Source organism: Hypanus sabinus, chromosome 21 (assembly GCF_030144855.1).
Source record: "Hypanus sabinus isolate sHypSab1 chromosome 21, sHypSab1.hap1, whole genome shotgun sequence".
Taxonomy (NCBI): domain Eukaryota; kingdom Metazoa; phylum Chordata; class Chondrichthyes; order Myliobatiformes; family Dasyatidae; genus Hypanus; species Hypanus sabinus.
The window spans coordinates 36,319,639-36,343,665 of NC_082726.1; the positions used below are offsets into that span (position 1 = coordinate 36,319,639).

Sequence of the window (24,027 nt, forward strand, 5' to 3'; positions counted from 1 at the left end):
CTGGGTCAGTAGACAACTATTGATCATTGTAACCACAGTATTCAGACTTGCCCACAATTTTCTAAAATAGAGTGAATTCTAAGCTAATGAATGGTACAAGGCTCCGTGATGGTTTTAGTACTGAAAGTCTGGGGCAGATAATTGGACTCATGGAGATACAGTTCAAGCAAAGTCAAAGTTGAATTTATTGTCACGTGCAGAAGTACATAAATGCACCAGTGCACTGAAAAATTTATTTGCAGCTACATCACAGGCACATAGCATCACATAAGCAAATCAAACAAATTATATGCACTTTTACAAGAAAAATACAATTAATAACAAACTTAATTTCCATGCAAAAATGGCCATAGTGTTGATAAATTGTAGTGATTAAGGTTTTCCAGTTGGTTCAAGAACTGAATGGTTTAAGGAAAGTATTTGTTCTCAAACCTGGTGGTGTGGGACTTAAGGCTTCTATACCTCCTGCCTGATGATTTAACTGTGAAATGATTATGTGTGGCCTGCCTGAATGGTGGGCATCTCTGATGACAGATTTTGCATTATCAGGCAGCACTTCCTGCAGATAACTTCAATGGAGGGGAGGGATGTGTCAGTGATATATTGGGCGGATTTCTGCAATCTGCCACAGCAATCTATTGACAAACTTCAACTCAGTAACTAAATCCAAGAGGAGGAAATGTATCATTCCCATCCTAGCTACTCTGCATTGGCTTGCTGCATCTTTTTGAATTAATTTTAAAATACTCTTGTTTTTAAAGCTTTTACTTGTCTAGGACCGGAATACATCACAGAATTACTTTCATTTTATAATCCTGTTCGAGCTCCCGAGTCTTTTTCTGCCGAAATCTTAAATCTAAACAATCTCCCTCAAAAGACAATGAGCAGGTCAGCTTTTTTTTTGAACTATGCTCCCAAACTGTGGAACTCAATACCTCAAACCATAAGGAATGCAGACTCAGTTGACACTTTTAAACACCAGCTCAAAACCTGTTTACTTAATCTTTTTGACTTTTATTTTATTTTCATGTTTGCACTTTATCCCATTATAAAGCACTTTGAACTATATTATCTATATGAAAAGTGCTCTATAAATAAGTTATTATACTCCCAGTTTAGATACTTTAAATAGCTATCTGACAAACTTCATTCCATGAATAAACATTTTGGCTTCTGTTTCTTTTACCCATGGGTTGCAAAACAATGAAACATGAAGTTTTCTGACATATAAAGGTAATTGATCGGCTGAAAATATCTGGGCTGAATGACACTGCCTGTAGTGGCCTCCTAGAATTGTGGAAGATTGCCTGAAGAAATTGTGTCAGTACCAGCCTAGAGGGTTATTTAGATATTTCCCATTTTTCAGTTTGTAGAATGTGCCCTTCATTTATTCATTTAGCCCCTCTTCATGTAGTACCCTACCACATTGTGTATCCCCTCACCTTTACTCTCCCTGAATACATCACTGTATTTCTCCAGTGTTTCTTCTATTCAGCACTTTTGTGCTTGCCTACCCAGTAGTTATTTGATATAACTCAATCCTATATCATGTATGCTCAAAATTAACCACAATGACTTTTAGTTTCAGTTGCTCATCTTATCATAGAACTTGATATGGGGGGTTATGTGGAAGGGAAGGGTTAGATTGATTTTGGAGTAAGCTGAAAGGCATAAGATCAATCTAACCCTTCCCTCACACATAACCCCCATTTTTCTATCTGTTTGCTTATTTAAGTGTAAAAAATGACCCGAATGTACCTGCCTCTACCACCACCTCCAGCAGTGCATTCCATGCACCTAGTATTCTGTGTAAAGAACTTACCTCTGACACCCCCCTCTGTACTTTGCTCAGTTCATCTCAAAATTATACCCCTTATATTAACCATTTTTGCCCTGGCAAAAAGTCTCTGACTGCCCATTCTATCTATACCTCTTATACAACACAGGAGCCCCCTTAGGGCTGTGTAGCAAGTCCTTTTGCTAATTTGCCATTTGCTAATGGCACTACATTGACCGGCCTAATCTCAATAACAAGCTAGTCTACAGGGAAGAAGTCATCTCTCTGACACAGTGGTGTCAAGAAAACTACCTCTCCTCAATGTTGCAAAAACAGCAGCTGGTTGTGGATTACAGCAGGAATGGAGACGGGCTAACCCCTATAGACATCAATGGAGATGGGGTTGAGAGGGTAAACAGCTTCAAGTTCCTCAACATCCACATCACCAAGGACCTCACGTGGTCTGTACACACCAGCTGTGTGGTGAAAAAAGTACAACAGCGCCTCTTTCACCTCAGACGATTGAGGAAGTTTGGTATGGGCCCCCAAATCCTAAGAACTTTCTACAGGAGCACAATTGAGAGCATCCTGACTGGCTGCATCATTGCCTGGTATGGGAACTGTACCTCCCTTAATCACAGGATTCTGCCAAGAGAGATGTCAAGCACATCTGTAGTTGTGAACTTCCCAAGATTCAGGGCATTTACAAAGACGGGTGAAAAAAGGGCCCAAAGGATTATTGGGGACCCAAGTCACCCTAACCCCAGTCTATTCCAGCTGCTACCATCCGGGAAACAGGAAATTATAGATCAGTTAGCCTGACCTCAGTGGTTGGGAAGATGTTAGAGTCACTTATTAAGGATGAGGTGATGGGATTACATAGCAAAGTCAGCATGGCTTCCTTCAGGGAAAATCCTGCCTGACAAGCCTGTTGGAATTCTTTGAAGAGATTACAAGTAGCATAGATACAGTGGATGTTGTGTATTTGAACTTTCAGAAGGCCTTTGACAAGGTGCCACACATGAGAATGCTTACCAAGTTAAGAGCCCATGGTATTCCAGGAAAGTTGCTAACATAGTTAAAGAATTGGCTGATTGGTAGGAGGCAGCGAGTGGGAATAAAAGGATCCTTTTCTGTGACTAGTGGTGCTCAGCAGGGGTAGGTGTTGGGAGCACTTCTTTTATGCTGTATATAAGTGATTTAGATATGGAATAGATGGCTTTCTTGCCAAGTTTGCAGATGATACAAATATTGGTGGAGGGGAAGGTAGTGTTGAGGAAACAGGTAGGATACAGAAAGACTTAGGTTAGAATTGTCAAGAAAGTGGCAAATGAAATACAATGTGGGAAAATGCATGGTCATGCACTTGGTAGTAGAAGTAAAGGTGCAGACTATTTTCTAAACTGGGAGAAAATCCAGAAATCTGAGATGCAGAGGGACTTGGGAGACCTTGTGCGAACACCCTGAAGGTTAACTTGCAGGTTGAGTCTGTGGTGAGGAAGGCAAATGTCATGTTAGTATTCATTTCAAGAGGTCTAGAGTACAAAAGCAAGGATGTGATGCACTGATGAGGCCTCAGCTTGAGTACCGTGAATGGATGTGCTAGAAAAGACGTGCTGGCGTTGGAGAGGGTCCAGAGGAGGTTCACAAGGATGATTCCAGGAATGAAAGGGTTATCATACGAGGAACATTTGATGGCTCTGGGTCTGTACTTGCTGGAATTCAGAAGGATTGGGGGGGGGGGGGGGTCTCATTGAAACCATTTGAACGTTGAAAGGCCTAGACAGAGTAGATATGGAAAGGATGTTTCCCATGGTGGGAGAGTCTAGGGTAAGAGGGCACAGCCTCAGGATAGAGGGACACACTTTCAAAACAGAGATGCAGAGAAATCTCTTTAGCCAAAGGGTGGTGAATTTGTGGAATTTGTTGCCACATGCAGCTGTGGAGGCCAGGTGGTTGGGTATATTTAAGGCAGAGATTGATAGGTTCTTGACTGGATATAGCATCAAAAGTTAGAGGGAGAAGGCCAGGAACTGGGGTTGAGGAGGAGATACAGAAAAGGATCAGCCATGATTGAATGGCAGAGCAGACTCGATGGGCTAGATGGTCTAATTCTGCTCCTATGTCTTATTGTCTAAACAGTATTACAACATAAAAGCCTGGACCAACAGGCTCCAGGACAGCTTCTTCCACCAGGCCATCAGACTGATTAACTCAAGCAGATTTGAGTGTATTTCAATGTTAGATAGAACAGTCAATTTATTATAAATTACTATGATTGAACATTTAGTCAGAAATGTAACATAAGGATTTTTACTCATGTATGTGAAAGATGTAAGAAATAAAGTCAATTCAATATAAGTCACTCATCATCCTTCACTCTGAAGAGATAAACCCTAGCTTGCTTCCTCATCTAAGTTAGTTATAAAGATCTCAAAGTGCAGGGATCCCAGAACAGATTCCTGCAGAACACCACTGGTCACTGACCTCCAGGCTGAATAATCTCCATCTGCCTTCTACAGGCAAGCTAGATACTATATCCACACAGTCAAGTTTCTCTGGATTCCATGCTTCCTGAATGAGCCTACCACAGAGAACCTTATCAAACACCTTACTAAAACCCATATATGCCACATCCACTGCTCTACCTTCATGAATGTGCTTTGCCACATTCTCAAAGAATTCAATCAAGCATGTGAGGCATGACCTGCCCCTCACAAAGCCATGCTGATTATCCCTAAACAGACTACGCTTCTCCAAATAGTCATAAATCCTGCTTTTAAGAATCCTCCGATAATTTGCCCTCCACTGAAGAAAGACTTACTTGTCCTTAATTCCAGGGCTACCCCTGCTCCCTTTCTTGAACAAAGGAATAACAGTTGCCACCCTACTCCTGTGGCCAATGAAACACAAAGATCACCACTAAGGGAGCAGCAATCTCTTCCCTCACTTCCCACAGTAACCTGCGGTATACACCCAGCCCTAGGGACTCATCTAGTTTGATGTTTTTCAAAAGTTCTAGCACATTCTTTCTTAACATCAACATGTTCAACCATATAAGCTTGTTTTACCATGACCTCATAATTGTCAAGGTCCCTCTCACTGGTGAATACTGAAGTATTAATTAAGGAACTCACCTACCTCCTCCAGGCACATTTCCCTCTGCCCATCCTTCTGTTCTTCACCTATGTGTAGAATGCTTTGTTCTTTTCCTTAGAGGCCTTCTCATGCCCCTTTCTAGCTCTGTCCACTCTTGAGCTCCTTCCCAGCTACCCTGTAATTCCTTTGAGCCCTGTTTGATCCTTGCTTCCTAAACCTAAAGAAATCTTCCTTCCTCCTCTTGACTAGGTGTTCCACGTCTTTGTCAACCATGGTTCCCTCACCCTACCATCCTTTCCCTGCCTCAATGGGACAAACCTATCCAGAACCTTCAGTAAATACTCCTTGAACTAAGGAGGTATGATCAAGGGAAATAATCTTCAATCTCCCCCTGCTGCAGTCAGAGGTTCCCACCAACTTCAAAAGGGCAACGATCATACCAGTGCCCAGGAATAGCAAGGTGAACTGCCTCAATGACTATCACCAAGCTGCACTCACATCAACTGTGATGAAGTGCTTTCAGAGGTTGGTCATGGCCAGCATCAATTCCTGCCCGAGGAAAGATCTGGACCTGCTGCAATTTGCCTGTCACCACAATAGGTTTGCAGTAGATGCAATCTCACTGGCTCTCACTCGGCCTTGGATCACAGAGACAATAACAATACCTATGTGAGGCTGTTGTTTATTGATCACAGCTCAGCATTCAACACAATCATACCCTCAGTTCTAATCATCAAACTGCAAAACCTAGGCCTCTGTACTGTACTTCCCTTTGCAACTGGATCCTTGACTTCCTCATTGGAAGTCTACAGTCTGTGCAGATCAGAAATAACACCTCGTCCTTGCTGACAATCAACACTGGTGCACCTCAAGGATATGTGCTTAGCCCACTGCTCTACTCTACACCCACAATTGTGTGTCTAGACGCAGCTCAAATGCCTTCTAAAAATTTGCTGATGACACAGCTATTGGCAGAATTTCAGATGGCGACGAGAAGAGGTACAGGAGTGAGATAGATCACCAGGTTGAGTGGAGCTGCAACAACAACCTTGCACTAAACAGCAGTAAGATTAAAGAATTGATTGTGGAGTTCAGGAAGGGAAGTTGAGGGAACACAGCAGTTCTCATTGAGGGATCAGCAGTGGAAAGGGTGAGCAGTTTCAAGTTCCTGAGTGTCAACATCTCAGAACCTATCCTGGGCCCAATATATTGATGCAATTACAAAAGAGACACAACTGTGGCTACATTACATTAAGAGTTTGAAGAGAACGGGTATTTCACCAAAGACTCTTGCAAATTTCTACAGATATACCATGGAGAGCATTCTAACTGGTTGCATTATTGTCTGCTATGGAGGGGTCACTGCACAGGTTCAGAAAAAACTGCAAAAAGCTGAAATCATGAGCTTCATGAGCTCTAGCCTCCAGGTCATCTTCAAAATGCAGTGCCTCAAAAAGGCAGCATCCATCATTAAGAATCCCCATCACCTAGGACATGCCCTCTTCTCATTGCAAACATCAAGGAGAAGCCTGAAGGCACACACATAACATTTCAGGAACAACTTCTTTCCCTCTGCCACCAGACTTCTGAATGGACAATGAACCCATGTACACTGCCCCACTATTTATTTTTGCTCTTGTTCTGCACTTCTTTTTTAAATACATTTTTATGTTATTATATACAAGTTATAATATATATATTGTAATGTTTTGCTGCCACAAAACAACAAATTTTATGACATATGCCAGTGATACTAAACCTGAGTACAAATGTACAATATATGTAACTAACACGCAAGAGCTATTGGAAGAAAAAATGGCACATTAATCTTTATTGTACGAGTAACAACATTTTAAAGCAACTAAGCTTTTAGTAAGATTGTGTCATTTTTAAGACCTAGAGCACAAGGACAAACTTGCCTGAGAAATTGTAGAACAATGGTTTAATTATTTCAGTCCAGGGTTGAGCAAATTTTCTTACGAGGAAATATTGAGCATTGTGAAGCCACAGGCAAATCCAAAAAATTCTTAATGAAACAGATGATTTAACACTAGATCCTAAGGTGTTTCCTCTAGCTAGGGTATTTAGAACCTGGGATCATTGACTCAGAATAACTAGTCAGCCATCTAGACTGAGACACTTAGAAATTTCTTCACTAGGGATTATGAACCTTTGAAATTCACTGCTGGAGAGCACTCCACTTACTCAGGCACTAAACTTACCCAAGACTGAGATCAGTATACCCACGGAGTCAAAATAATCAAGGGATATGCAGATTAGAAGGGAGAGTAAATGAGATTGAGGATCAGCTCTGCACAATAGTGGAACAAGGTTGAGGGATCAAATAACTGCTTTGTTCTTACTGCCATGTGGTCAAAAAGCATGTGATTTGTGCGCATCAAGTACTGACAAGTTAATGTGCTTGTTTAGAGAATAAGTTACTCTCTTGAATACTGCTAGTGAATTACTAACGTCCACTTGATTCAGTTTAACTCTTTACTGAAATACCCCTTAAATCATCACCCCTTAAAATCATTTCAGCCATATGTATTTAGGTGCTGGAAAATGGCTCATTTTGAATCAAGGGGCCATCAAAAGATCATTAGAAAAGCTGACCTCTGCATTTCAATCCTGAAGTGGCAATGTAATAACATTGTTAGGTAAAGATTGAAAATAGCAATGTAAGCCAGCCATACAAGCATCAGAGTACTGTTAGAGACAGCAGAGCAATTTACCAGACAAGTATAAGGGACATCAGTGATCCAAAGAGGATGAAATGTTAAGATTTCAGATTTCCAGCAATTCTTTTATTGAGATGTTGGAATTTTCCCCTCAGACATAGGATAAAAGGAAATTTAATAGAGGTGTTCAAAGTTAGAAGAAACACTTTCCACCAGCAAGATTATCAGTATCCAGAACTACAAAATTAAAAAGAACCAACAGAGATTAAAAGAAGCCTAAAGGAAATTATGAACTAGATTTGTTTTATGTGAAAGAGTATTGAAAGCCATTTCAATAATTCACAAAATGAATTTGGATATATCAACTACAAGAAACTGTAGTATTGTGGGGAATGAGTTCAAATGAATCCTTTATCTATTCCAAATGGCAGGTACATACACTAAGATTATATGAAGAGTTGGTTGGAACTTGTCAACTGTTATTTTAGGGCCAACGCAGAGGGGTCATGTGCAATAAGGTACATAGCAGCTTTGCCAGGATACTACAAAGCATCAGCAATTGCAGACTTTTAAGAGTTGTAGTCATACAAAATAAGGAAAGGTAAGGGAAGCTGTTGGTGACATAAATTTTGAATGTATTCAAGAAGCTAAAAAGACACCATATTACTCTCTGGTGATGACTGGAGTTTCAGCTCAATTCCAAACCTTGATATTATCAAGGTATCATTTGATAACCTTTATCATTTAACAATGTTATCTCCCCTCAATTTCTCTCATTGGTTGATGGGGTTTCCATTTACTGCTTCCCTGTGCCATTGGCAATTCACTGCCAACATCAACACTTGAAGAATTCTGCTCTGGTGCAGCAAATATGAGCATTCTCCTCACTTCACACAATCAAAAAAAAAAATAACAATGAATTAGCAGTGGTAATTCAATGAAGTGGCAAGCCAGAATAAAATCTATTTTCATGCACAATATTACAGGTTTTAACTCATTTCATCTGAGAAACAAAATTGGAAGTACCGAAAGTTTGACAAAGGAGCAGCAAGACACTCACGGAATATTATACAACCTATTTTAATCTAAGTTTACATTACCACAAAAATGGAGTGCAATTGTGTCAGGGCTATGGATAGCTGGTTTTCCACAATACTTCTATTCAAATCTGGAGATTGATATATGGTGCAAAGCCCACAACATCCTGCAGAAGTACCAGTGCCCGTTGGAAGGGAGGCTGTACGTCAATGTCTACTCCCTTCTTACGCAAAACTTCTAAGCTTCCTTCAGTGATGTTATGACAGTGCTTCACTTTTAGCGAGTTGAGTTTCGTGCAATACTCTGCAACAGTCCTGGAAAAAGCAATTTGTTTTATAATTTTAAAAAATCACATCATGTGCAGTGGTTGCTAATAATAAACTAAGCTTTAAAAAGACAGTGACTTGCATTTATAGGGCACTGATGAAAGATGTCAGTATACACAAGGGAGTGCAAGCCACCTTCTTCCAAGTCATGTACAATACTTTAGAAATGCAAGCATTGTTCTGCATAGATAACTTTTAAATTGCTTATATTAAAATGCAAACCAAACCATTTTATGTTAAAAAACTGTATAAGTACTATGCAAGTTTTTGCCTTAACTTAGTCATGCCTGAAGAATTCATATTTTTATACTTTGACATTAAGCAATTATGCAATAGATTACTTCTGAAGAGGCTGGAATCCCAGGGACAGGAAGCAATTCTGTATAACCCAAGACCAAATTCCAACAGGGTTATTGATTAATCTTAAATTATTTTTCAGATCTGTCTACCCTAGATCACTTGCAAATTGGTGCCACACAGCACCATTCTATCAGGTACCATCAGTACGAGTTTAAAAGTTTCCTTTTGTGAGCCTTAAGATCCCCCCCCCCCGGCAATAGAATCAGAATACTGATAACAAGGCCCATTCCTATTGGTGGGGATGAGCTGCTTTCTCAAACCAAAACTGTATTAAAGGTACAACATCAGTTGTTCAGTTAGGAGTTTAAGAACTTTAACCCCATTAAAATGAATGAGCACCCATAGAATTCAAGGTCATGATAGTACATGACTTGGAAGAAGGTAGTTTGCATTCTCATGTCTACTGCCATCTTTCACAGTGGTAGAGATTGTAGGCTTGGAAGGTGCTGTTGAAGTAATTTCATCAATATGTTGATGTGTTTTCTAAGTGGTAAGTACTGCAGCCACTGGTGGCGGTGGCAATGAATATTTAGAAAGGCGAGTATGATGCCAATTAAATATGTTTTGACCTGGATGGTGCTGAGGATAGTTGGAGCAGCATTCGCCTAGGTGATAAGCAGAGGTTTCATCTCGTAAACAATGAAATGGCTCTGGGAACTCCAGAAGCAAGACACTTGTTGCATAACACCAAGTTTCTCACTCTTTTTCTGTATCTCCCATATTTACATGGTTGGACCAGTTGAATTCCTATTTAACACTGATTCCAAGATGTTGATAGTGGAGATATCTGACAATAATAATGTACTGACTCTCAAGACTAACCAGTTGGGCTCCCTGTTCAGAGTTATTGCTGGACACATGTCATGAAAAGCTATCACATTAGTCCAAATATTGTTCTAGATTTGATAAATGTACAGAACTCTTTATAATCTGTAAAGCTGTATACACTTACTCAACCATCAGTAAACATTCCTACTTCTGACATTATGAAAGACAGAAAATTATTATAAAAGGTAGAGCATTCCTATGAAACCTTTCTTAAGCTGAAATGGTGTAATGCGAAAACAGGTTACTAATGTAGGTCTTTTGTAAAAGCAAAGTAGCGTAAAGCAAACTTTCGTAAAGCGGGGGACACCTGTACACACAAAATGCTGGAGGCACTCAGCAGGTCAGGCAGCATCTATGGAGTGAAATATATAATCAATATCTCTGGCCAAGACCCTTCATCAATTTTAATAAACCAGTTTTTTTAAAAAAAAGATAATTTGATAACTATTTCACAGGCACTTTACACAGATAAAAGTTACAGATAATTTTAATTGACTTAAATTGGGATTGGTGGGATCCCAATTTAAATTTGTGGATTTCAGATACAATGCTGGGACTTGTAGCTCTGCCAGTCATAAATCCAAATCTCACATTTCCAGGTAGACTACCCTACCAAATATTCTACAAACTTTCAAAAGTTTATATGGAAACATAAACAAAAATACATAGGAGCAGCATACTTTAGTCTTTACCTTATACATTCATTCTTGAGGCGGAGACAGCCAGTCAAATCCAGATGTTCGAGCTCAGTGCATAGTTTGGCTACTTCTTGCACAGAGCTATCACTGAGGTTTGCGTTGACTGCCAGGGAGAGTGACTTGATCTTTGGACACTTACGCACTAGGTAGCAGACTGCTTCATCATTCAGTTGCTTACAAGCAGTAAGATCAATCGACACAAGTCGACTGCAACGATCAGCCAGACTTCGCAGGGAGAGAGGATCCACCCAGTCACACTGCCTCAGAGAAAGATACTGCAAGTTGGGGCAACTTAGCGACAAGGCCACTAGTGTCCGCCTGCTCAAGCCACGGCATCCCGTCACATCAACCTTCTCCAAATGATGATTCTGACCAATCACTGGCAAGAGCTCGAGGTCTGTTAGCCAATCAGAGCAGCTGTGAACAATCAAGTGGTGCAGCACTGTGTTATCTTTCAGTATTCGGCAGAATGCATGTTGAGGAATGGCAGCCCCGAACTGAACTCAATCAGAGAAAAACAGTTGTGAGTAAAGATTTTCTTTTTCCAATGTTCTTTTCTCTTTCCAAATGCACATTCCAAGTTGGCCCCCACTCCACCAATCACTGGTTCCCAACCCCCATACTCATTTCAAACAGGTCCCCACTCAACTAAATCACTGCTTCCCAACCGCCATACTCATTTCGAGCTAGTCCCCACTCATTTGTTGCCCATCGTGACTTAGCAACCCAGAGTATCCATATTATAGATAGATTGGATGTGGAAAGAAAGTTTCCAATATGGGGGGAGTCTAAGACCACAGGTCACAGACTCAGAATAGAAGGGTGTTCCTTTAGAACAGAGATGAGGAGGAATTTCTTTAGCCAGAGGGTGATGAATCCGTGGAATTCATTGCCACACACAGCTGTAAAGGCCAAGTCATCAGGTATACTTAAAGCGGACATTGATAGGTTCTTGATTAGTAAGGGCATCAAAGGTTATGGTGAAAAAACTGGAGAAAAGAATTGCGAGAGATAATAAAACAGCCATGATGAAATGGTTGAATAGACTTAACGGACTGAATGGCTGAATTCTGCTCCTGTCTTATGGTTTTCATTCAGATCACTATTCTATTTCTTCCTCCTGCTTCCCTTTAAATGGCCAAAAACTCTACATGCCTCTCCCTGGGTCATTGAGCTCAATAAGTTATAGTATTGAAGGGCATAGCTCACACTAAGAAAGGCACATCAATTGGCAGCCTTTCTATATACACCCAGCAGTTACTATCTTTTTTGATAACTCTGCAATCCTTAGATTCTAGCAAGGCTTTACAACGCCGCAATTCTTCAGTGTTTCAGCTTGTATACTCCACCGGGATTCTGTTATTTCAGTTAATTCTCATTCCTCCAGCTGCTGGCCTCCAACACTACTATATGCAGCTGCTAGGGAAACATCGGTACTTCATTCTAGAGCAGGGTTGTAGGACATGACTATACTGACAATCCCCATGCTAGGCCAGGGATAGACAGTAGAACATGATTTCCATCAATTATAAAGAGTACAGTCGGCCCTCCTTATTCGCGGGTTCCGCATGCATGGATTCAACCAACCACGGATCGGGAAAACCCAGAAGTGCTCTTCCAGCACTCATTGTTTGAGCATGTAGAGACTATTTTTTTCTTGTAATTATTCCTTAAACAATACAGTATACCAACTATTTACACAGCATTTACATTGCATTAGGTATTATAAGTCCCCGGGTTATGAAGGAGTTCCGTTCCTGAGTCCATCTTTAAAACGGATTTGAAGTCAGAACAGGTACATCCGGTATTATTTAGCGCCAGTTAGTCAAACGTTTGTCTTACTATATAGTATATATTTTACCTTTCTATGCATATAAAACACTTAAAGAAACGTATGTACTTCAATAATCAAAGCACTGCGTTGCTTAGTAATAATTGTAACTTTCATCGGGGCAGGGCTTTTCACATTATCCATTAAAATTGTTCCAATTGTTGACCAACTGTAGCCCAACACTTTTCCAATGTCCGATGGCATTTCACCTCTTTCCAATCGCTTTATTACTTCCACTTTATTTTCGTGAACAGAAACACTGCGGATTCAGAGCTGCACTGGGTCCTAAAGACCACAGCACAGAGACAGGTTAGATGAGGTCTGGGGTTCCGCTGGGTCCTAAGGTCCACATTGAGACAGGTTAAATAAAGGACTTGAGCATCCACGTTTTTTGATATACGCAGGGGGTCCCGGAACCAGTCCCCCGCGGATAAAGAGGGCTGACTGTAGTGGATAAAACATCCCATTGCTCCATTTGGAGCAGATGTAATTATTTTCCATATAGCCTCACTTCAAAGTAAACTCATACAAAGACATGCTTGCAACTAATAACGCATAAAAATAACACTAACAGAAACAAAACTTCAACCACTGCACTCTACCATTCAAAAGTTAATTGTTAAAAACAGCAAATGGTTGATGATAAAAGCCTATTTCTTTAATAATATGCAGTCATTCTCATAAAAGAGCCCTGATCATAAACATCACGGGATGCCTGTACTGGTTGTTTGAGAAATTCCATTCAGCTTTTCCTCCCAGCCCACCGCACCCCCATTGTTCAAATATTTCCTTTCCAAGTATTTATCCAATTTCCTTTCAAAAGTTGTCTCAATTTGTCTTATCAAGTAATGCAGTGCAATGCTCACAGTCTCTCAACCTTTGAAGGGCTCCTAGGTAGTAAAGGGAGGCATATTGTCCTTGTTGCACTGACACATTACCTGGGAGGTGTCCAGACTGTGACAGTTTGCCAGGTAGACCTGAATCAAAGTGTGAAACTGTTTGCTGACACGCTGCAGGCAGACTAGTTGGCCCAGGGGCAGGTGGCAGAGGACGTGGGGAACCAGAACATCCTCCCAGGGCAACTCCAGAAACTGGCACCTACTGTCAAGAGAAATTCGTTTTAGAAAGGAAAACGATATGGAGAAAACCGCACTGAACCCCATATTTCCAGTTGCAGTCTAATCCAGAAAGGACTTCAACTCATGTACAACCCATAGAGATATAGTGAGAAAGAGTAGAGAAACAGGCCCTTTGGCCCACTAAGTCTGTTCAGTCATCTTCCATCCTTTTTTTACACCGACTTGTCCATACCAGTTTATTCTTCCATGTAAAAGAGTGAAAAGAATGAATCATAAATCAGTATTTTAAACAAGGTAAAAAAAATCCTAGAATAATGTTTATTTCAAAAAATAATGAACACATGATAGAAATCTTCCATGGATGATATTCCCTATTTAAAGATTTTGAATTCAGCAATATACAAAACTATAGAATTCAATGTTACGTTTTTTTTTAAATGTGGATCAACGTCAATTAATTTTAAACTAAAGGAGCCCACTCAATCCACTTGTTCATCACTAAAAGCACTTCTCAGGAAACTGGTGGGTCAAATATGTCACCACTGTGATTCAAAGTTAATGGTTTAGGAGGGAAATTGCACAGTTCACTACATTTTATTTAGCACCTTCACTTATGGTGTGAGGTAGACAGAGGGAATCTTACAGGATATCAGTTATCACACAATATTCCTTTACAACATTTTTAAATGCACTCTGAAGCAAACTGTTCTGTTTGACATCTTTGGTTGCTCAAAGAATCAAGTTTCATAACACTCACTAACAGCTACTTAGAGCTATTCACCAACATTATGGTTATGCAATCTGTGGTTAGCAATTCTGTCAGAGCAACTTGGACTCGTGTTGGTCCGAATGGATGTACTGTTTAAGCCTCAGAATACAAGGATGTCCCTTTATAACAGATGTGGAGGAATTTCTTTACCCATTGGATGGTGAATCTGTGGAAGTCATTGCCACAGACAGCTGTGGAGGCCAAGTCATTGGGTATATTTAAAGTGGAGGTTGATAGTTTCATGATTAGTAAGGGGATCAAAGGTTATGGGGAGACGGCAGGGAAGTTGAGTTGAGAAGGATGATAAATCAGCCGTGTGAAATGGTGGAGCAGATCCGATGGGCTAAATGGTCTAATTCTATTCTTATGTCTTATAGACTATAAGGAAGATGAGAAAGGTGTGACGCCCTTACCAACCTATCCTCAAGAGCATTCAATGAGCCAAGCCCCAACCTGCAGCTCCCACCATCAATGTTATGGTCCATTCTGCAGTGCTCTCTGAGGTGTTTTTTTTAAACTGAGAAACTAAAGACAAATTTGTGTTCAGCAGATAGAACTTCAGCCACACACCTGACCTTATAGCACTTCGGCTGAAGCTCTACCTGCAAAGCTGTTTGTAGAGTCAAACTCACCACTGCCATCACTCCCAATTTCCACTAAAGACCTTTTCCCTCTGCATAAAAGATCAGGCAAAAGTATACAAATTTGAGAGGTGTCTTAGATTGCACCCTTATTACTTAAGGGTCGCTATATGAACAGATCTTTAGACACAGTTTGTAAATGATCATGAGAAAGTAACATTCAAATGCCATGGATAAAGGAAATTTGCATGACACATTCATATGTAGTCTGCTTTATCAGTGTTCCAGGGAAGTTTAAATCTTGGAAGTTTGAGAGATAAACATGTTTTCAATGTCCCTTCTGTGATGTAGCTATTTTAGAAACATTTTTATCGGAAGTTCAAGAAGATGACCATTAAGCAGTGGTCCCCAACTACTGGGCCGCAAAGCATGTGCTACTGGTCCATGAGGAAATGATGAGTCAGCTGCATCTTTCCTCATTCCCTGTCACACCCACTGTTGGAACTTGAACGTATGCGAGGGCATTACCCACGTGTCAAACATGTCAGTGCAGGAAGAAGATCAACTCCTCGAGCTTGCAAATGACGGTGGGCTGAAAAGTATGTTTGACATAACATCTCTGCCAGCATTCTGAATCAAAGTCAAGGCTGAATATCCTGAGACAGCCATGAAAGCACTGAAAACATTGCTTCCATTTCCAACATAATATCTCTGCGAAGTCGGCTTTTCTGCAATGAGTGCAATGAAAACTAATTTGCAACATAGACTGGACATAAGGAACCCCCTTCGAGTATCACTGTCTCCCATCAACCCTCAATGGGACCATCTTGTTGCAGGGGAACAAGCCCAGGGCTCCCACTGATTCAGCAATATTGGTGTGTTGCAATGATTTTATATGTTCATACGGGGAAAATATACGGTGTATTTAATATTAAATTTGTTAGATAAACCCTTTTAGAAACAAAATTGAGTGTATTATCCACTTATAAGTGACTTAGTTGACTTATCACCTATATTCCGGCCATGATTAACAGACCCCCCCACCCCCCCCCACCCCACCCACCAGTCAGCCGGTCCGCAAGAGTATTGTCAATATTAAACCGGTCCGTGGTGCAAAAAAGGTTGGGGACCCCTGCCATTAAGGTATCAAAAATGTACTTTGGAATCTCCACTGCTCTCAAAAACAAGGAGTGTCAAATACTTGTAGTTTGCAGAAATACCTCAACCTCCATTATTTCCTTCCTCAGCAGCAGGGCAAGGGAGAAAGAGGTCTTCAGCAAGTGAAAATGAAGGCAAGCCCTTCTCTGGATGTGATGTCACGGCCAATCTTATTGCTAACTATTTTGTTTTCAACTCCACTCCAGTTAGAAAACTAATATCTTGGAAATTGTAAGGACTGGTTTTATATCACCTAGCCCCCATTTTCATTGTTCAAGTTCTGATTTCAAGAAATAATCAGAATAGAATTCAGACTATAAAGGAACCCATCTACTGTTAACTTAGCAAATCATGACCAACATCTTTACTTAAAACTGTAATAATCTTACATACAACACATACAGAATGCTGGTGGAATGCAGCAGGCCAGGCAGCATCTATAGGAAGAAGCACTGTCAATGTCTCGGCCTGAAACATCAACAGTGCTTCTCCCTATAGATGATACCTGGCCTGCTGCGTTCAACCAGCATTTTGTGTGTGTTCCTTGAATTTCCAACATCTGCAGATTTCCTCATGTTTGTTAATCTTAAATCAATACGGAGAGAAAAAATCAGGTATGAACTCAGTCTAGCCAGGAATATAAAAGGGGATAGCAAAAGCTTTTTTAGCTATGTGAAGAGAAAGAAGATAGTTAAGAACAATGTTGGCCCCTTGAAGAATGAATTGGGAGAAATTGTTATGGGAAACAGGGAAATGGCAACAGAATTTAATGCATACTTTAGATCTGTCTTCACCAGGGAGGACACAAGCAATCTCCCAGATGTATGGATGGGCCAGGGTCATAAGATATCGGAGGAATTGAGACAGATTGACATTAGGAAAGAAACTGTGATGAGTAGACTGGTAGGACTGAAGGCTAATAAATCCCCAGGTCCAGATGGTCTGCATCCGAGGGTTCTAAAAGAGGTGGCTCAGGAAATTGCGGATGCATTGGTAATCATTTTCCAATGTTCCTTAGATTCAGGATCAGTTCCTGAAGATTGGAGAGTGGCTAATGTTGTCCCACTTTTCAAGAAGGGAGGGAAGGAGAAAACAGAGAACTATCGCCCTGTTAGCCTAACGTCAGTCGTGGGGAAGATGCTTGAGTCCATTATTAAGGACGAAATAGTGGCACATCTAGATGGCAGAAATAGGATTAGGCCGAGCCAGCATGGATTTACCAAGGGCAAATCACGCTTGACTAATCTGTTGGAGTTTTTTGAGGGTGTAACAAGGATGTTAGACGAGGGTAAGCCAGTAGATGTTGTGTACCTAGATTTTCAGAAGGCATTCGATAAGGTGCCACATAGGAGATTGGTGAGTAAAATCAGAGCTCATGGCATTGGGGGCAGGGTTTCAACATGGATAGAAAACTGGTTGGCAGATAGAAAGCAAAGGGTAGCAGTGAATGGGTGTTTCTCAGACTGGCTGGAGGTGACTAGTGGGGTACCACAGGGCTCTGTATTGGGACCACAGCTCTTTACGATTTATGTCAATGATTTAGATGAGGGCATTGAAAACTATATCAGCAAGTTTGCTGACGATACTAAACTGGGTGGCAGTGTGACATGCGAAGAGGACGTTAGGAGAATACAGGGAGACTTGGATAGGCTGAGTGAGTGGGCAGATACTTGGCAGATGTCATTCAATGTGAATAAATGTGAAGTTATCCACTTTGGAAGCTGGAACAAGAGGGCAGAGTATTGTCTGAACGGTGTCGAGTTAGGTAAGGGAGAAATGCAAAGAGACCTAGGAGTCCTAGTTCACCAGTCAATGAAGGTGAATGAGCAAGTGCAACAGGCAGTGAAGAGGGCAAATGGAATGTTGGCCTTTGTTACAAGGGGAATTGAATACAAGAGCAAGGATGTCCTTTTGCATTTGTACAGGGCCCTGGTGAGACCACACCTGGAATATTGTGTACAGTTTTGGTCTCCAGGTTTGAGGAAGGACATTCTGGCAATTGAGGAAGTGCAGCATAGATTCACTAGGTTGATTCCTGGGATGGCAGGGCTGTCTTACGCAGAGAGATTGGAGAGATTGGGCTTGTACACGCTGGAATTGAGGAGATTGAGAGGGGATCTGATTGAAACGTTTAAGATAATTAAAGGATTTGATAGGATTGAGGCAGGAAATATGTTCCAGATGTTGGGAGAGTCCAGTACCAGAGGGCATGGATTGAGAATAAGAGGTCAGTTATTTAAAACAGAGTTGAGGAAGAGCTTCTTCTCCCAGAGAGTTGTGGAGGTGTGGAATGCACTGCCTCGGAAGACGGTGGAGGCCAATTCTCTGGATGCTTTCAAGAAGGAGCTGGATAGATATCTGATGGATAGGGGAATCAAGGGATATGGGGACAAGGCAGGGACTGGGTATTGATAGTGAATGATCAGCCATGATCTCAGAATGGCGGTGCAGACTCGAGGGGCCGAATGGTCTACTTCTGCACCTATTGTCTATTGTCTATATACAACTGCCTATAACAGGACAGGAACCATTAAATGACAGAATTCATCAAATGGCTGTGGAACAGAGGCAAAGCTCTAGTTCAAGTTCAGTTTATTGTCATTCAACCGCACACGTGTACACTACCAAATGAAGCAACATTCCACCGGACCCAGGTGCTCAACACAGTACATACAACTCATGCTCATAACACAAAGCAATATTACCATCAATAAAGTAACAAATAATAAGGTGCATTTATGACACAAGTTTAAAAGAATCATCTACAACTGTTTTCTCACGTGAAGAATTTGCTCTCCTTAAGCAGCTAAATAACACCTGGAGCCTCCATCACCAATCACCCCATCCACCCAGGATGCTATAGGGGTGAAGAGCAAGAGAAAGGGGGTTACACAGATCAATGTCAGCTGAGAGGATGAAAGTCCTTTGTAAATGGCAACTAATCTCTCTGGGAAACTAAACAGTGGCCGAAAAGAGGAGAGAAAACAAAAACCATTTGAACTTTGAGCACATTATTTTTTGGAAATTTGAAACAAAGGGAATGTTAGGAAAGCCTAGCAAGTCAGGTCACATCTACTTAGAAGGAAATGGAAATTAAAGTGACAGATGACCAGAATCACATGGTCACTCTTAGAGAGTAATGAGGGTCTAAAGTGGGACTGGGAAATGTAAGGCAGGGGCTGAGGAGAGGAAGACAGAAAAACACAGAAAGAAAACTGTTAAACAAGCAACAAGCATAAGCTACTGTTGCCAAGTGTGAAGTTATAGATGAACCCTTGCAGACCCCAAATGAATAATTCATTGAGTTAAACCCAAGCATAACATATTACTCTACAAACCTGATATTCCAACTGTGGAAGAAAAATAGTAAGACATTGTGACAAACGTTAAGAGTTTAATGTCCTTCTTCTAGTATGTGAATTCAAAGTCTGTAATCGCTTATCTACAACTAATGTACACTGTGTGAGTGAAATGAGCTTTGTAGATGGGATGGGGAAATAACTATGTCTGTACTTCCTTGTTCCAAGTATCATCACATGTCTGTGCTTGGGAAAGCCTGATATACTATCCTGAGAACTAACACTTACGAAAATGTATAACCGCTCAGAGACAATATAGTGCAACTTAGCTATTCTAATGAGTTGTAGTTGAAGTTCCCTCCTTTTTCATATTTAAGTGCTTCTTGTCACGTACGCCTGGGGTACAAATAAGAGTGTAATCCATTGTTGAGTAGAGTCTCAGAGCTCCGCTTTAGGTGTCTGGGCTCTCCACGATATCATGTAATAAAACCCTTTAGTCTGAAACAATTCTGAGTCAGCCTGATCTCTTCTGTCTGCTGCTCCTGAGATTTTTTTTCCCACAACACCAACACAGATAACAAATATGACTTTTATAACACACTACAGTCTTTCAATGTTGTAAATGTTCCTTCTGCAAGAAATTATGTCACATACTTTCATGTTCCAATTGATCTTTTTAAAATATCAGAGTTGAAAGTGACATAAGACAAGAAGTTCAAGGACATATAATCAGCTACATGAAGAAAGACCAGGGAAATTGGTGTTAGTCATTGATTGATTGAGATACAGTGTGGAATAGGCCCTTCAATGACTAATTAACTACAAACTGGTACATCTTTGGACTGTGGTAGGGAACTGGAGCACCTGGAGGAAACACACAGCCACAGGAAAATGTACAAACTCCTTATAAGCAGTGCTGGGAATTGAACACAGGTCACTGGTACTTTAAAGGGTTGTGCTAACCACTACCCTACTGTGCCACCCCTTGCTGAAACAGGATAGCTATGAAATTTTGGATTAATATTGAGAATTGAAAAGTTATGTTAAAGGAAACCAAGAAAAAAATTTCTACTGTAATCTATTATCTGGAGAAGACTAGTTTAAGTTCAAAAGTACAACAGCATAATTAAAAGGCAATGAAAGGGAGGGTAAATGGGGCTAGATTGCAAAATTATCTGCTGGAAACCAGCAAGAAAACTGTCAAAAAGCTTCCTTCTGTGTCACAATGAGTGGCAAAGCCTGATATATTTCTTTATCAGAAATCATTTTATAATTCAAAGATGACTTGAAAAAGTATTAAATATTTGGGAAGATTATAGGGAATGTGTGGAGCCAAGTCAATGGGCATATTTAAGACAGAGGTCGATAGATTCTTGATTAGTCAGGACATGAAAGGATATGGGGAGAAGGTGGAGATTGGGCTGAGAGGGAAATGGACCAGCCATGGTGAAATGGTAGAGCAGAAACGATGGGCCAAATGTCCCAAATCTGCTCCCAGATCTTATGGAATAGGTTTACCTTTTAGTTTTGTGACAACAGACATATAGAAGCACCTTTGTAAATTCTCACTATGGGACAGAATTCCTATTGGAAAATACTCTTTACTTGGTTGAGTTCAACTGACAGCAAGTGTTTAAGCCCATCAGACATACATGTGTGCATAGAAACATCACAATAGCTTCCAAGAACATTTAATGTTGCCATCCGCAGCATTTTTGCATAAGGCCAGGCAGATTTTTGAAGAAATATCTGGAAATTCTAAAATGCAAATCAAATAACAAACGCCCAATCTTCACATATCTTGAATGTTACTTAGTTTCCATCAGCAATTAAACAGAAGACAGCCCCAAGCCCATCCTATGCCCCATTGCTTAGCAACCTAAAACACCTTCACTGCAGCTAAACAGGTAACAGAGCCGCAGAGACAACACTTAGGCTTTAGGCTCGGCATTTAATCCCATAATGAGTACCACGCTAAAGCGGCTGGCCTGCCAAATTTCCTAGGAACCAACATTAATTGCTGGGTCAAAAATGAAACGATTTGCTGTAGGAACTCAACGGGTCGAAGCAGCATCCGTGCGGAAGGGAATCGAGGGAAACCTTCATCTGGACTGATGGGACAAGTTACGAACCCCGACCTTCAAGGGGCACGGAGGTGTGCGGGATAACGTGAATGGCATGGGACACGATCCCCTGGAGTGGGGCTTTCAGAGCCCTGTGAGGAAGGGTAACAGAGGGCGTATGCAACCCGGGGGTCAGGTAGGTGGGGTCCTTGGGGGATGGAGTGAAAGGAATACATGGAACCTACCCTCAGAATCCATCAGAATTGAACGAAAGAGCATTTGAAACCCCTAATCCATCCTACCCCCGGCCCGCCCTATACTCCGAGGGCACGGCACCGGCAGCTCCTCACCTGCTGCTCTCACCTGTCTCCATGGTACTCACCCCTCCTCTTTCCAGCCCATCACTTCCGCCGGTGTAACCGACTTTATCTTCCCCTGCTCCCCTGTGCCTGGTTTTTCTCGACTGTTTACTGTTTAAAGCAGTCATTGCATTCATATTTCGTTGAACGTACATCAACAAAAGAGTATTTGTGGGGTACCGTGTCCAAATTAGATCTGGCGTTTTCTACGTTTCACCCCAAAATATATAATTGTCTGCAGAATTAAGCTTGTGCCTCTGAATAAGATTCAATTCAGCCTCAAGGGCATTGCACCCCCGAATCAGTACTACATCCGTGTATAATACATTATGTGCCCAGGTCTAAGAGCAAGATTTAGTAGTTCAGGGACAAGGTTGCTAGCATTGAGCTGTGGCTAAAACCTCATTAGTATAGAGGTAATTTGTTTAATTGGAACAATTCATCACAATGGGAGAAAGCGCAGCAATTGAGTCCCATGAATGTCAGTGGAAATGTTGAGAGGACACCAGAGTAGAAACAGGCAGAGGCGAGGGTAGGTTCCGGTAAGTTTCTGTTTTTCTTCTTTTTTTGTTCAGACTAGAGAATATGCTAGGCAGGATGTTGGAATGCTCCTCTTGCTGGGCGTGGGAAGTCAAAGAGACCTCCGGTGTCCCTGACAACGATACCTGCAAGAAGTGCATCCAGCTGCAGCTCCTAACAGACCGCATTAGGGAACTGGAGCAGGAGCTGGATGACCTCCGGGTCATTCGGGAGTCTGAGCAGTTTATAGATAGTAGCTTCCGGGAGGTAGTTACACCTAAGGTACAGGGCACAGGTAATTGGGTTACCGTCAGGCGAGGGAAGGGGAAAGGGCAGGTAGTACAGGGTTCCCCTGTGGCCATTCCCTTCCAAAACAGGTATATCGATTTGGATACTGTTGGGAAGGGGAATGGCTTATCTGGGACAAGCTGCGGCAGCCGGATTTCTGGCACTGTCTGGTTCTGCAGTGCAGAAGGGAGGGAGGAAGAAGAGGAGAGTGGTAGTGATAGGGGACACAATATTCAGGGGTACAGACAGGAGATTCTGTGGTCATGACAGAGACTCCCAGGTGGTTTGTTGCCTCCGGGGTGCCAGGGTCAGGGTTGTCTCTGATCGCGTGCACAGCATTCTGAAATGGGAGGGTGAGCAGCCAGATGTCGTGGTACACATCGGTACCAATGACATCGGTAGAAAGAGTCAGGAGGTCCTGAAGAGTGAGTACAGAGAGCTTGGTAGGAAGTTGAAAAACAGGACCTCGAGGGTAGTAATCTCCAGATTACTACGTGGCCTGTGCCACGTGCCAGTGAGGGTAAGAGTAGGATGCTCTGGCAGATGAACACGTGGCTGAGAAACTGGTGTACGGGACGGTTTCAGATTTCTAGATCATTGGGACCTCTTCTGGGGCAGGTGGGACCTGTACAAGAGAGACGGGTTACACCTGAACTACAAGGGGACCAATATACTTGCAGGGAGGTTTGCTAGTGTTATTGGGGAGGGTTTAAACTAGATTTGCAGGGGGATGGGAACCAGAGTGCCATAGTGGGACGGGGGTAAAAATAAATGATGTTCATGCAAAGTCACAAATAGTAAGGTTGTGTGTGGTGATAATAATCTTCTGAGGTGTGTATATTTCAACGTGAGGAGTATTGTGGGAAAGGCAGACGAGCTGAGGGCCTGGATTGACACATGGAATTATGACATCATAGCCATTACTGAAACTTGGCTACAGGAGGGGCAGGACTGGCAGATCAATGTTCCAGGGTTCCAATGTTTTAGACGTGATAGAGACAGAGGGATGAAGGGTGGGGGAGGGGGGGTTGGCTTTGCTAGTCAGGGAAAATATTACAGCAGTGCTTCAGCAGGACAGATTAGAGGGCTTGTCTACCGAGGCCATATGGGTGGAGCTGAGAAACAGGAAAGGTATGACCACATTAATAGGGTTGTATTATAGACCACCCAATAGTCAGTGAGAATTGGAGGAGCAAATCTGCAGAGTGATAACAGACAACTGCAGGAGACAGGACGTTGTGATTGTAGGGGATTTTGATTTTCCACACATTGAT

At 41.6% G+C, this 24,027-nt stretch overlaps 1 protein-coding gene across 3 annotated transcripts; it reads right to left on the reverse strand.

Moving 5' to 3' along the window:
* Positions 1-172: 172 nt before the first annotated feature.
* Positions 173-21,993, reverse strand: fbxl15 (F-box and leucine-rich repeat protein 15). 3 transcript variants are annotated; one of them, XM_059946340.1, is made up of 4 exons: positions 21,970-21,993; positions 13,577-13,739; positions 10,802-11,304; positions 173-8,909 (listed from the first exon to the last, which is right to left on the reverse strand). In XM_059946340.1, the coding sequence occupies exons 1-4, from the start codon at positions 21,987-21,989 to the stop codon at positions 8,720-8,722; spliced, it is 876 nt and encodes a 291-aa protein (XP_059802323.1). In that variant the 5' UTR covers positions 21,990-21,993; the 3' UTR covers positions 173-8,719. The 3 variants fall into 3 exon arrangements, with proteins under 3 accessions (XP_059802323.1, XP_059802322.1, XP_059802324.1); XM_059946339.1 differs by having other exon boundaries at positions 21,938-21,974; XM_059946341.1 differs by lacking the exon at positions 21,970-21,993 and adding an exon at positions 21,938-21,966 and having other exon boundaries at positions 13,577-13,736.
* Positions 21,994-24,027: the final 2,034 nt, after the last annotated feature.